Source organism: Cavia porcellus, unplaced genomic scaffold (assembly GCF_034190915.1).
Source record: "Cavia porcellus strain 051 isolate PalLab524CR breed Dunkin Hartley unplaced genomic scaffold, mCavPor4.1 scaffold_7, whole genome shotgun sequence".
NCBI lineage: Eukaryota > Metazoa > Chordata > Mammalia > Rodentia > Caviidae > Cavia > Cavia porcellus.
In genome coordinates, this window is record NW_026947490.1 from 27,639,664 (window position 1) to 27,653,225 (window position 13,562).

The 13,562-nt window shown below is 55.8% G+C and overlaps 2 protein-coding genes across 3 annotated transcripts; both read right to left on the bottom strand.

The window, feature by feature from the left end:
- Positions 1 to 257: 257 nt before the first annotated feature.
- Ntf4 (neurotrophin 4) lies at positions 258 to 3,032 on the bottom strand. 2 transcript variants are annotated; one of them, XM_063253069.1, is made up of 3 exons: positions 2,921 to 3,032; positions 1,905 to 2,033; positions 258 to 1,167 (listed from the first exon to the last, which is right to left on the bottom strand). In XM_063253069.1, exon 3 carries the CDS (start codon positions 1,155 to 1,157, stop codon positions 510 to 512), a length of 648 nt encoding a protein of 215 aa, XP_063109139.1. In that variant the 5' UTR covers positions 1,158 to 1,167; positions 1,905 to 2,033; positions 2,921 to 3,032; the 3' UTR covers positions 258 to 509. The 2 variants fall into 2 exon arrangements, with proteins under 2 accessions (XP_063109139.1, XP_063109138.1); XM_063253068.1 differs by lacking the exon at positions 2,921 to 3,032 and adding an exon at positions 2,393 to 2,835.
- Positions 3,033 to 5,149: 2,117 nt separating this feature from the next.
- Kcna7 (potassium voltage-gated channel subfamily A member 7) lies at positions 5,150 to 9,852 on the bottom strand. The gene is made up of 2 exons (XM_013147928.3): positions 8,586 to 9,852; positions 5,150 to 7,807 (listed from the first exon to the last, which is right to left on the bottom strand). The coding sequence occupies exons 1-2, from the start codon at positions 9,132 to 9,134 to the stop codon at positions 6,992 to 6,994; spliced, it is 1,365 nt and encodes a 454-aa protein (XP_013003382.1). The 5' UTR covers positions 9,135 to 9,852; the 3' UTR covers positions 5,150 to 6,991.
- Positions 9,853 to 13,562: the final 3,710 nt, after the last annotated feature.

A 13,562-nucleotide genomic window follows, 5' to 3' on the forward strand; every position in this document is an offset into this window, starting at 1 on the left:
CAACATCCTGAGCTCTGACCATTTATTTGCCCACTGCTCCACACTGCAATAGGGAGCTCACCATCTCAGAATGGGGGGTGGATTGCAGCCTAAGCCAGTTCCCCTGCCTCCTGTCCTCCTCTTGGGGTGCCAACTTGGTGTGCTATGACTTGGAGTGGTGTGTACTTAAAGCAGAGGGCCTCTGACACTCACAGCAGTGCTGAGGAGCACTGAATTAGGGGCAACAAAGCAATAAAGCACACAGCAAATATTGGCCATTGTCATTCTTATAACGCTCATGATTACCCTCAAGTTGATCCAGAACACCTACTCAACCTTTGAAACCCCACTGGGGGTTTCACTACACATACTGCATGGATTGAGCTTTCAAAATCAAAAGAAAGCCTTGTTTTGTGATCATTTAAGTTCCCAAACCGAGGTCCTTTCAGTAGCCAGGCCTCCCTGGAGGTGTTTTAGCCTTCAGTTCCCTCCTTTTCTAGGTCTGTGGGACCAGTTCGTGGACAGGGGCCTCAGGCTCGGCCAGTCCGGCTGAGGAGAGTGCAGACACACGCCGTGTCGATTCGAATCCACCGCCAGCCCACGCGGCCCTGGGCGTCGGCAGTCAGCGCCCTCACGTAGGACTGCTTGGCCTTACACTCAGACACCCAGTGTCTCCGGTCCACTCCGCGGCAGCCGCCTCCGCCAGCCCCGGGCCCGCCATCGTCCCCTGAACCGTCGGCTTTGCAGCGGGTCTCAAAGAAGTACTGACGGAGAGGGCTGCCACCCGCCCCGGGCACCTCACCCAGCACCTCCACTTCGCGCCCACGCAAGTCCACCGCCGTCCTCCGGTCTGTCACCCAGCCACTCACTGCATCGCACACGGCCAGCTCACCCCGGCGACTCGCGGGGGCCGTCTCGCTCACCCCACGCCGACTGCGGTTGGCTGGGACGCCCTGGACACCGCTGGCCGGTTCCCCAAAGGCCCCGGCTTCCAGAAGGAAGAGCAGAGGAGGCCCAGCAGGAGCGCCCCTGGACAGGGCTACTCGGGGGGATAGGAGGTCCCACTCGGGGGCTGGAAATGGGGGCAGTGTGGTGGGTGGCGGGTGGCACCCCACCGGGGCATTGGGGAGAAGGGAGAGGAGGAGGATGGGGAGGCAGCAGCAAGGATGTGGGTGCATCTCTGCGCACCTGCAAAGGAAAGGGGGTTGGGGTTAGAGTAGGGGGCAAAACACGGGGAACAAGTTGGGAGCCCCAGGGCAGCCTGCAAAACTGGGACTACGGCCGAACTTCTAGATTAATTATTCAACTATTATTAGTTCACAGCCCAAAAAAAAAGGCCAATTGCAAGCTCAGAGAGGTTAAGGACTTGTACCAGGTCACACAGCTAACAAATATGGAGGTGACAACTGTAACTCTGAGCTGCTCACTTCCACCCACTGGCCTCAACCAAGCCACTGGCCTCAACCAAGCCAAGAAACCCCTCCTGAGGCTTGCAATTTGTTTGTTTGATTTTCTTTTTGTACCAAGGATCAAACTCATGACCTCAGGCTTGCAAGGCAGGTGCTTATGCTGCTAAGCTAAATCCCCAGCCCCCTGTTTGATTTTTGAAGCCAGGTCTCCAGCCCAGGCTGGCCTTGGAGTCATGGTGATCTTCCTGCCTCAGCCTCCCAAGTGCTGGAATCACAGCCATAGGTCCCCATACCTGGCTTGCATCCTACAATTTTAGAACCCAGAATCTGGAATTCCAGGGAGACTCATATGCAGCTCAAAGCTGCCATTAATAAAGTGAGATACCCCCCCCCCCGCGTTCGGCTAGGCCTCAGGGTCCCCGGGGGGAATGAAATTCATAAGGTGGAGTGATGGGGCGTGTAGCTCCCTCTCCACAACATTCGGGAAGCCCAAGACTGGGAGCAGCAGGTGATTACCAGACTTGTCAGCACCTCCTCCACCTCTGAGGGCCAGGGCTGAGGGCCCCCAGGCTCGGTGGGGCCCCTGTAGAGGACACGGGTGGCCCCCTCCTTCCTGACATCCCAGGACAGGGAGGGGGCAGCCACCTGGGGGAAGACGGGGACAGCTAGGTTACACAGGCGGGAGGGAGGGCCCCGACCCCTGAACACCCCTCCCCAGAGCTCCTTCAGAGCGCAAGCACCCGAGAGATTCCTGTCGAGGCCCCTCCCTGCGCAGGTGACGACTCCCGCCGGGATGGGAAGCAGATGGGGCAGATGGAGGAGGCTGGGAGGGATCGCCGCCCCCTCGAGCCATTCATCTCGCAGACGGGCGGGGCGGGGCTGGCCCGGACACCCGGTCCCGGAGGGCCCGCACTCTGGGAGCCCTGGGTCCACGGGCTGCTTCCTGGAATGCTCGCTGCTCGCAGGACAGGCCAGGGCCCGCCCGAGACTAGGGCTGCGCATACCTGGGGTGACTGCGCGCCCTTGCTCGGAGAAGGGAAGAAGGGAGGGCAGGGTGTTCAGAGGCGCCGGGCGCCCGACCCTGGCAGGAGTGTGGCTCCCTGGATGAGGGAGGTCTCCTGGTCCCCAGCTGCCTTCTCTCTCGGACTAGGTAACCTAGACCCGAATTGCCTCCGCCTTCAGCCCAGGAGTTGAGTCCCTCGGCCCGCCCTGCCACCACCTCCCTGGGACTAGGCGTGCAGGATCCCAGCGCCCTCTGCCCTTGGAGGTTGGACTCGAGCTCCGTAACCTCCTCTCTGAGCGCTCAGACGCGCGGGCTCTCTGGTCTCCCCCTCCACAAGGAGGTTTGGGCTGGGGTCCTGGCGCCCGTGTCCAGCTAAGGGGAAAGAGCTCCATCTCTGGGACACTCTTTCCTCCTGCCTCAGTTTCCTCCGCCAAGCTCCGCCCCCGCAGGCCCCGCCCCCGCCCCTCCCTACCCGGGGGCAGGGCGACCCGGTCGGGAATCCCGGGGGAGGCGGCGCAGAGGCTCTTACCTGGGGCGCCCTCCGCTGCGCCCTGGCTGCCCGTGGCGCGGCTCCTCCTCCCTCGCTGCCGCCCGGACGCGCGGGCCCGCGGCTCCTCGCCCAGCGCTCTGGAAGGCCCGGCCGGGCGGGGGCGGGGGCGGGGCCCCCGGGGGGCGGGGACCCGCCCTGCACGCGCTGCCTGCCCGCGGAACCCGGAGCCCAACCCTCTTCCCTGGACCTGGGGTCCCGGATCCCCCAGCCTCCTCCCTCGGACCCAGGTTCCAGGCCCCCACCCTCTTTAGATCCTGGGATCCAGGCCATCCCCCCTCCCGTCCCACGCCTCCTCCCTTGGATCAGGACCCCTGAGATCCCTGTGGAGTCTTTTGCCAATTCAGTGTCAGTCCCGGGGCAGATCCCCACCCTCCGCTCTCATCCCCACTTTCCCAGGAGCTCCCGCCAGACATTAACCAGCTGGGCTTGGGCAGTGATAAGGCCGCCTGCGGCCCAGAGACAGTGGACGAGGGACTCCCCCAGAGTCCTCTCTCCTGGAATTTCCTGGGTGGGGACTCAGTCGAGGGTCTTGTCCTGAGCTCAGATGAGAGAAATTCAAGGTGTTTCAGGACTCAGATACAAGGATGGTGTTTAAGGATGGGGAGGGGCCTGTCTAAGGAATCCGTGAACAGTGACAAACAGGCAGAAGGAAGGGACGCAGAGGAAAGGGGTCTGAGACCAGGAGAAAAAAGGGCTAGAGACCTAGAGAGAAGGAAGTGGACAGAAACCCAGAGAGCGGAGGAGAGGGGCAGATACTACAAGAGCAGGATTGAAGCCAGGGGAGGTGGGGCATGCCTGTAATCCCAACACTTGGGAGGATGAGGCAGGAAGATTGCCACGAGTTCAAAACCAGCCTGAATTACATGGTTTTTTGTCTTTAAAAAAAAAAAAAGAGGGAAAATAAAACAGATGGGGAGGCTCGAACCCTAACAGAAAGGACAGTACCCCAGAGAGACCGTGAGAGAGGTGAGAGAGAGGAGACAGCCTAGGGAGTCCTGGGGCAGTCCATGGCTGGCAGGGCCCTTTGCCCTACCACACCTCCACCCTGAGACTCCGATCCCCTCCTCCTGAGCTATTCTTAGCAGGGAAGCTGACACCTGCCTTGGGGGTCATCCGGCAACCCCTCCACCCACACCTAAAAATAGCATGGCAAGGTGGCAGGAAGGGTGTCCCCGGATTAGGGTGTTCCCCTCTCCTCCCTATCCCAGCCAAAGCTGCACAGAAGGCTGCTCCAGTTGTTTATGGAAGGGAAAGCGAACTTCCCAGGCTCCTGTGTCACTTCTGGTCACCTCTCTGACGTCTCTGGTGTTTCCACTGGGCACACAGTCTACTTCCAAACAAGGAGATTCTGGGGGCTGGGGATTTAGCTCAGCGGCATAAGCGCCTGCCTTGCAAGCGGGCAGTCATGAGTTCGATCCCTGGTACCGATAAAAAGGAAAATGACCAAAAACAAACAAACAAACAAGGAGATTTTGTGGCTTCCAGTCCCCAGTGGGTGACAGGGTTGAGTGTTCAAAGGAGAGAAACTAGGCAACAGTGTCTGTCCCCTCTCTCTGGGCCTCTGTCCCCTCCTCTGGATTTTCATCCACTCCCCTGATCTCTGCTCTCCTCTCACCCTTGATTCTTCTTCCTGCCCAGGCTCTTAGTCTGGGTCCCTCTGCACTGTACCCTCTTCTTGGATCTCTTTGTGTACTGGAGACTGCACCTCAAGACTCCACCTTGTCTTTGGTCCTGTGACAGAGACAACCTGTCTTGGAATATGGCTTTCCTCCATTTCAGAGAGAGATGACCCACTAAAGGTTGTATTCTTTTCTTTTTTTCTGTCTTTTTGAGACAGGGTCTCGCTATGCAGTTCAGGCTGGCCTTGAGCTCAGTTTGCAGCCCAGGCTGGTCTCGAACTCGAAACAATCCTCCTGCCTCAGCCTCCTGAGTGCCGGGATTACAGGTATGAGCCACCACGCCGGGCTCAAGGTTGTATTATTTTCAACCATTATCAAACTCTCCCCAAACCTGTAGCTCCTTTCTCGTCTAAAAAGGAGGCTGGATGAAACCTGGGGTTTTGAAACTGAATTCCTTCACTGCTTTTGCTCACTGGGGCACAGCAAGAGGTGTGTCCCATCTTCACATCCCCCCTTTCTCACACAGGGCCTCTGAGGAAGGGTTTCTATGATCACAGGGGAAGGAGGGCTTAAAATAACAACACCACACTGTAAACCACTGGACAGGTTTTAATAAGTTAATTCAAGTGCCTCCAATGATGCTTGTCACATAGGAAGCCCTATATGTGTTAGTGATTGTAACCTCCTCCTCTCCCTCTGCCTCCTCCAAATGCCATTTAGTCCTGAAAGACTCAGAAATGTTTGGCTTTGTGACCTTAGGTAACACCATCCCCTGTTCCCTGCCAGCATTGTTTCCTGTCTATAGGGTAGAAGGCTGCAGGCCTCCTTAGGCTTTGAGCACCCCCAGCCTCAGCCGGTGGGGACTAGAGTCAGGCAGCCTAGGGCCAGGAGTCCTGGCCGGCGCCTGCTGGGTGACCTTGGGAAGCCTCGGCCCTGCTGAGACTCTGGTTTCTTCCCTGGAAGACATGGAGAACACCAGGCTGGAGGCACTCGGTGACATGCCTTGTTTAGGATCCCTTGATGATTCAGGGAATAGACAGGCTGGGGACATGGAGTTTTCCAGCTTTTTTAGTTCTCTTTCTCTGGGGCTCGGTGGTGCAGCTCCAGCTCTGGTCACAGGTGCCGCTTCCCAGGCACCTGACATCACCTGGGTCTCCATCTCCTGCCCTGGGTCTCTATCTCCCTGTCTCTGAATCTCAGCTTCCCCTTCTGAGTCTCTGAATCGTTCTCTCTCTCTGGTCTCTGCCTCTCTCTTTCCAGGCCCCTGTCCCTTTCTCTGGATCTCTTCTGCTCTCTGTCTAGGTCTCTGTCCCTCTTTTTTTTTTTCTTTTTCCTGTGTCTGTGTCTCTTCCTCCCTTTGGATCTGTCTCCGATCATGTCTGGAGAAAGAACAAACATTTTTCTCCTCTCTTCTCTGGCCTCCATGTTTTCACCTCTTTGCTAAACCACTGCAGAGGCCAAGAGATTGGGGTTTCGAGCGGCAAGATGAAGCACATGTAGGGTCAGCAGAAGGAGCACTCCTCTTCCAAGGAGCCCCTGTGGGCAGATCCCAGACTCCAGGGCTTGGAACCCAGCTCACCTCTGCAGTAGCAGTGCCCACATCCACACCACTCATGACTCTTGCCCAGGGCTGTGACCTTTGGGTCCTGATGCTTCCTTCACCAATGTAAAACTCTCCAGCTCTATAGAACTCAACCCAACATTCACCCAACAGTCCTGTGACCTGCCTGAACGGACTTTAAAAGATTCACATGCTTCTATAGCTCAACACAGTTCAACTCACGGTAGCCCCGAGAAACTCCCAGCTACAGAAGTCTACACAACTCAACCCACAGCACGTAAAAGATGAATGCGGTCATACATTCCAACCCACCTTCACCTACCATGACCTAGAAAGCTTGAATTCTGTTACTTGACTCTGTGTTCCTACACAACTCACAAGTTCACAGAACTTAAAATAACATGACCTTAGAAAAAACATAAAGCTACACAATTTTCCACATGTCTCCACATGCGTGACCATGCAGTCAGTCTTAATAATGCCCTTAAGTGACCACGGGACTTGACCCAGCATGGCCCTAGAAGATTCAAAGGCACAGAACCCTGCATAATGCAGTTGGACAAACCTAACCCAGACTCATCACCCCACCCAACATGGACCTAGGAAACTCCCAACTAGATGTGACCAAATCTATCTCAGCACTACTCCCAAAGGCCCACAAGCTTGACACAACACGAGTCAATACAAACCAGTGGGGCCACTCCTCGACTCAACACAAACCATTGGCATTCATTGCTCCTGAAGGAGGTATCTGTAGCAGCTACAGACCCAACAAGACTCAGCACTGGTCACCACTTAGTCTAGTTCTCCCCAAACCCCACCCCCTCCTCTGCTTCCCCTCCCCCCTCCCCCCTCCAGGGAGGTTTGAAGTCACACTTCAGTGACCAGGTGTTTCCCAGGGGGCGCCCAGAGTGGAGGTGGAAGCTCAGGCACCTCTCCATCTACCAGCCCCCCATTGACCTTGTCCTCCAGGTTGATGCAGGGCTGGGTGTCCACATGACTATACATCCCGGCCTCCTCGCCCTCGGTTTCCCGGTGGTAAAAGTAACTGAAGTTGGAGACAATGACAGGCACAGGTAGGGAAATGGTCAGCACGCCAGCAATGGCACACAGAGAGCCCACTATCTTCCCACCCACAGTGACGGGCGCCATGTCTCCATAGCCAACTGTGGTCATGGTGACCACAGCCCACCAGAAGGACTCAGGGATGCTGCTGAAATGGGACTCCACAGAGTCAACTTCAGCAAAGTAGACTGCACTGGAAAAGAGGACTACCCCAATGAAGAGGAAGAAGATGAGGAGGCCCAGCTCGCGCATGGAGGCCCGAAGCGTCTGGCCCAGAATTTGCAGGCCCTTTGAGTGCCGGGAGAGCTTGAAGATTCGGAAGACACGCACCAACCGGATGACCCGTAGGATGGCCAGGGACATGGCAGGCTGACCTACACCCCGCTGCCGGGCCAGCTCCGTGCCCAGTGCCACAAAATAGGGCAGGATGGCCACGAAATCGATGAGGTTCATTACATTCTTGAAGAAGATAGCCTTGCTTGGGCAGGTCAGCAGGCGCACCAGCAGCTCGAAGGAGAACCAGCAGATACACAGCGTCTCCACCACAAAGAACGGGTCGTTGAAGGGCAGGCGGGGTGGCGGTCCAGGCATGGGGCTGGAGCCATTCAGCCGGGCAGGGAACTGCAGGGAGGAAAGGGCTCAGCCTTGCTCAACCCCGGAGTGGGCAGTCCCTGAGACCACAGTGAGTGCACTGGCTATCCTCACTCCCCGGGACCCCCGTCACTGTCACGACCCTGGACAGCTGCCTTTCTGGTCTCCTGAGTTGGGGGTGCTGGGAAGGTAATTCCTTCTCCTTCCTCAGCAGCAACTCTTGACTTGATGCTTCAGTAGGGTGGAAACTGTTCTTTCCCAAATCCCGCCCCCCCCCCAACTGATTTTCCAAGTGGGGAGGTTCCCATTCTGGCTCTGCCTCTAGTCCTGCCTTCCTTTTCTCCGGACCCCAGCCCCAACCCTGAGTGATTCAAGATCCCCACATGCCTCTCCGCTGGCCGCCTCCCCAGAGCCTGACTTTCTTCGCGACTGATTCCTGCTCCCCAACCGTCAGTCCTCAGCCCACCTGGCTTTAGCTCACTCTCTTCAGGGTCTACTCGCGGCCCTCCAGCCCATCTTTCTCATGTGTCTAGTCAGCTACATAGATCCCGGAGTGACCAGATTGTCCCTCGGCTCACAACTTCCGTCCCCAAAGGCCCAATACTCTGCAGGCGCGTTTACATCTCCCCCAGCCTTGCCGTAGCACACGGCGGGTCCTACTTTAGAATCCAAGACCCAGATCCAGCAGGGTGTCTGGGATTAGCCACGCCTCAGAGCCCCTCGCCCTGCCTTCTGATTGGCCAGGCCGGCTCTCGGACACCGCCCATCTCTTCCTAAGCCCCGCCCATCCCCAGGCCCCGCCCCTCACCGAGCCGGCCGCGGCCACGGCCACGGCGGCGAGCCCCTGGTCTTCGCGATCGTCGCGGAAGTCGGGCAGCGTCTCGAGACAGAAGACGACGATGGAGACGAGGATGACGAGCACGGAGACGACAGCGAGCACGCGCGCGGCTTGCGAGCTCTCGGGGAATTCGAAGAGCAGCCAGAGCTGGCGCGCGAAGGCGCGACGGGGCAGAGGGCGCTCGGCCGGCAGCGGGCAGCCCTCATCCTCGCGCAGGCGCGCCATGGCGGCGGCGCCCAGCCCGTAGAAGGCCACCTCCTCTAGGAAGACGTCCAGCGGCACGTGCGCCGGCCGCCGCAGCCGCCCACCCGACTGGTAGTAGTAGAGCACAGCGTCGAAACTGGGACGGTGCCGGTCGAAGAAGTACTCGCGGCGCGCGCCATCGTAGAAGCGGCCGCGGCGTGCCGGGTCCCCGAGCAGCGTGTCCGGGAAGCGGCCCAGCGTGCGCGCCCGCGTCTCGAAGCGCAGCCCGGCCACGTTGAGCACCAGCCGCTCGCAGCAGCCGCACGGCGGCTCCATGGCGCGCGCTGCCTGGACCCCGCGGACGCCCGTGTGCCCCGACGCCCGGCCCTCCGCGCCCCGCCTCGGCCGCCGCCGCCGCCGCCGCCGCTGCCGCCCCACCGGTGTCCGGTGTCCGCGCGTAAAAATAGCCCGGCCGCGTAGAGGGCACGGGGGAGGGGGCCATGACCCGGGCGGCGGGGTGGCGCCCTCTGCCTGGGCGCATCAGGGCCCTCGGGCTCGGTGCAGCTCCTTCGTGCCCATTAGGCGCACATTCCCCGCCTTTGTCATCTCTGGGCCCTGGCTCTGGGTCTGTTTGGGATGGGTCGCTGAGCTCCCTGGGTCACTTACCTCTGAGGTCTCTTGCACTAGGGACCACTGTGTCTGGGCATGTCTGTCTTCCTGGATGTCTGTCTTTATTTTACTCTTGTTTTTCCAGAGGTCTCTTCCTTTCTCGTCTCCCCTTGTGTTTCTGTTATTGTCACCACCTCCACCATTCCCGTCCTTATTATTATCGAGACGTTTCACTATGTAGTTCAGTAGGGCCTTGAATTTATTCTGCAATCCTGGCTGGCCTCAAACTCACTCTTAATCCTGCCTTAGCCTTCTGAGTTCAGAAACCACAGGCGCGCGCCACCCCATCCTACCCCGCCTAGTGTATTTGTCAGCTTAGGCCCCTTTTGGTCACTATCTCTCAGCCCTCCACGTCCCTGCCTCTGGGCGTCTGGGGCATCCCTTTCTTTCTTTCTTTATTTTTTTTTCCCCACCACTATACTAACGAGGAAGGAGCATCCCTTTCTTTGTTGGGTTTTTCTTGCCCTGTGTCTGAATGGCTACAGATGGCTCCGGAGGACTCCAGAGGACTTGAGGTCATTTTTCTGAATCCCTGATCATAACCTAGTGGACTCTGCTGCCATCCCAGCGGGCCCTCTTTAGAAGCTGCAAATCGCTAAACCTGTGTGCCCATCACTGCCCCTGGGCTTTGCTTTTATTCTATGCAAGACACCATGAGACCCAGCCGAACAGAGCAAGAGGAGGCGGGGGTGTTGGTGAAGATGCCTCAGGGTCACTCTCAGGAGCCGAAGGGCAGACACAAGGAGGCCTTCCAGCTTGGGTGTCCGGTGACACTGTAAAAATAACCCCCACCGATGGGCTGGAGTCGTGATGAATATTGGTCCTCCCACCCGTGTAGGGAAAGGAAACCCGGGTGCCCTCTGCTGGGAGCTGGGGGAAAGGCACCCGGGACCCCTACTTCATTTCTTTGGGGGTGCTTGCTGTGCCACTTCTCTAGGCTTCCGGCTCTGCATCTCTCTCTCTCTTTTTGGCTTTTTGTTGTTGTTATTGTTTGTTTGTTTTGAGATGAGATCTCATTGTGCTGCTCAGGCTGGCCTTGAACTCCAGGGCAAAAGCAATTCTCCCACCATAGACTCCTCTAAGTAACTGGACAGTCATGCTGGGGTTTTCATAGTCTTTGACCCTACCTGTCTTTGCTCTTCCTCCTCAGATCTCTCTAACCCCTGACTTTATTCCTGTCTCCTCTTTATGCCCCTGTTGTGGATCAACTGCTCTTGTATCAAGGACTGAATTGCCCCTACATCCAGCTGAGCTCCTCCAGGGCCCAGGTATTTCCCATGAGCCATGAGAAGCTTCTCTGAGAAGCTTCTGCTCCTCACAGAAGACCTGGTGGCCTCTTCCTTAGATCCTCTTGCTTCATCCTTGCTGCATCCCGACAGTTGCCCCTCTCTCCTACATACATTGCTGCTCCAGCTGCCTCTTTTTTTTTTTTTTTTTTTTTTTTTTTGGTGCCCCGGGATGGAACTCACAACCTTGAGTTTGCCTAGTAGGTGCTTACACCGCTGAGCTAAACCTCCAGCCCTGCTCCAGCTTCTTTTACATCTTTTTGTTTGTGTTTTGGGCGAGGATCTTGCTATAGCCTAGGCTGGCCTTGAATTCATGTTGACCCTCCCACCTCAGCCTCCCGAGTACTGGGATTACAGGTGTGTGCCGACATGCCTAGATAATACTTCTAAGTTCTTCAAAGCTCAGGCTGTCTGTGGCTGTACCATCCTGAGGGCACCCAGTGCTGTCTGAAGCTCATGCTGCATAGGGATCCCTGTTCCCATCTTTTTCTTTTTTCCTGTTGGGGATTGAACCCAGGGCCTGGCACATGCTATACATGTACTGTCCTGTTGAGGAAAGAACACTGGGATTTTTTTCTCAGTACTGGGAGTTGAACCAGGGCCTTCACACCGTGCTACATCTATACACTCTTTTTTATTTTTTTAAAAGCAGAAATGTTTATTAAGAGAAAGAAAGCTTCTGTCTTGGAGACAGACGGGGTCCCAAGTGGGTTGCCCCTCTTTTATTTTTTTACCCCCTTTTTCATTTTGTTTATTGAAAGCATTGAATCCTAGCCGCTAGACCACCAAGGATGATTTTGTTTTTTAGGACAGGGTTTTGCCAAGTCTGCAGAATTGCCCTTGGACTTGTGATCCTCCTGCCTCAGTCTCTCAGAGTCCCAGGTGTCAGGTGTGCCCAACCACACTGGCTATTCCGTGATGTTTTTGAGGTTGGGTCATCAAAGATGGTGCAGCTTTCCATCCACTCTTTTTCACAGTTTACTTATCTAGGCCCGATGGGGAGGCCCTTAGGCTGCTGACTCCTGGCCCTGGTGAAACTCACTATCCACAGCCAATACCGTCCTAGAAGTGGGTTTTCTAGATCATTCAGCTGCCCCAGCTGATGCTCTGAGTGCAGAGAGAAGCTGTCACCACCAGGCTGTGTCCAGAATGGTGCACGAGTGGTGGTGCACACCTATAATCCTAGCACTCGGCAGGCTGAGATGAGGGCATTGTCGTGAGTTCAAGGCCAGCCTGGGCTATGTAGTGAATTCAAGACCAGCTGAACTAAATGGTGAGACCATGTCTCAAAACTATACAGACTGAATCCAAAAGAGAATTCTGAAATATCTTTCATCCTGTTACCCTGTCGGGCGCAGGCGCTCAACACACCCCGCCCGGGATGATAAGAACACGTCAGCTTCCGCAATGTGTTACGTCCCTCTCTAAACTAGCCACCCCGTGCGCACCTCGTGCTCACTCCGTATTCGCCCTGTGCCGACTCTGTGGCAACCCCTGATTGGCCACAGCTGGATATATTAGCCAGAGCCTGCGTCCCATTCCCGCCCTGCTTCCTCGTGGCAGCCTGTGATTGGTCACGGCCGAATATATAAACCAGAGCCCGCGTAAATAAAGCGGCAGTTCCTGTTACCCACAAGAGCGTCCTCTGTCTCATTGGGGGGCTGTGCCGGTCATTACCCTAATATTAGCATCCTGCACTGCTGCAGCCCAGTATTACAGCCAAGCAATTGCCCTTGGTATAATCTCATCAATGAATGGCAGATTCCTTTCTGAGTTTCTGCTTTTCCCATCTTGCACTTTCCTCATCACAGAATCAAACCCAGGACATCATGTTGTAGTTAGTAGTTGTCATGTCTCCTGTCTCTTCTGCAGTCTGTGATTGATTCTTGATGTTTTGTTTAACTTTCATGGTGTGAACACTTTTGAGGAATGACAGTCAGTTATTTTGTAGATTGTCCCTGTTTGCATTTGTATAATTTTGTGTGACTGTGCATAGTGCTGGGCTTGGAACATGGCAAACACTCTGTCACTGAGCATAGTGCCAGCCCCTTTTTCTATTTTATTTTATGACAAGGTCTCATTAAGTTGCCTCGAACTTGTGATTCTTCTGCCTTAGCCTCATGAATAGCTGGGATTAGAGGCATAAGCCACCATACTCAATTCCTGCCCTTTTAACTGCTAATGCCTGTCTTTCCCCCTATGATTCATCATAATTGCCCATTGCATGATCTTTCTGCCTTATGTGAGCAGGATACCCTCACTTGTGGGTGAGGGTACTTGGGGGATACCCCTGGGACTCAGACCATGGGCCCTTCCCTTCCTCCTTGCTTAAGTGACTTCATTCAGCAGCATGGCTTTAGGTACCTCAGTGACTTCCAAATTTAGCTTTCCAGCCCCAAATTCTTGTGCCTCCACTAGACTTCAGTCTGAAGCTCACAGCACACTTGCATGCAGGACTTCATGAGCACATTTGACACGTCCACGTCTGGGACACCTCCCAAGGCTGCCTTCTCCAAGTCATCCTCTTCTAAACTGATAGCTCCATTGTGGATTCAGTTGCTTGGCCTACAAATCTAGGACTGAGAGTTAGTGTTTTTAGGGGAAGACAGTACTGGGTCTTTTTTTTTTTTTTTTTTGTCTTTTTCCTTTTTATCGGTACCGGGGATCGAACTCACGACTGCCTGCTTTCGAGGCAGGCGCTTATGCCGCTGAGCTAAATCCCCAGCCCCAGTACTGGGTCTTGACCTAGATCCCCAACCTCCCAAATGAGTGTACAGCAAAGGCTTAAATAGAATGAGACAAGTGGTAT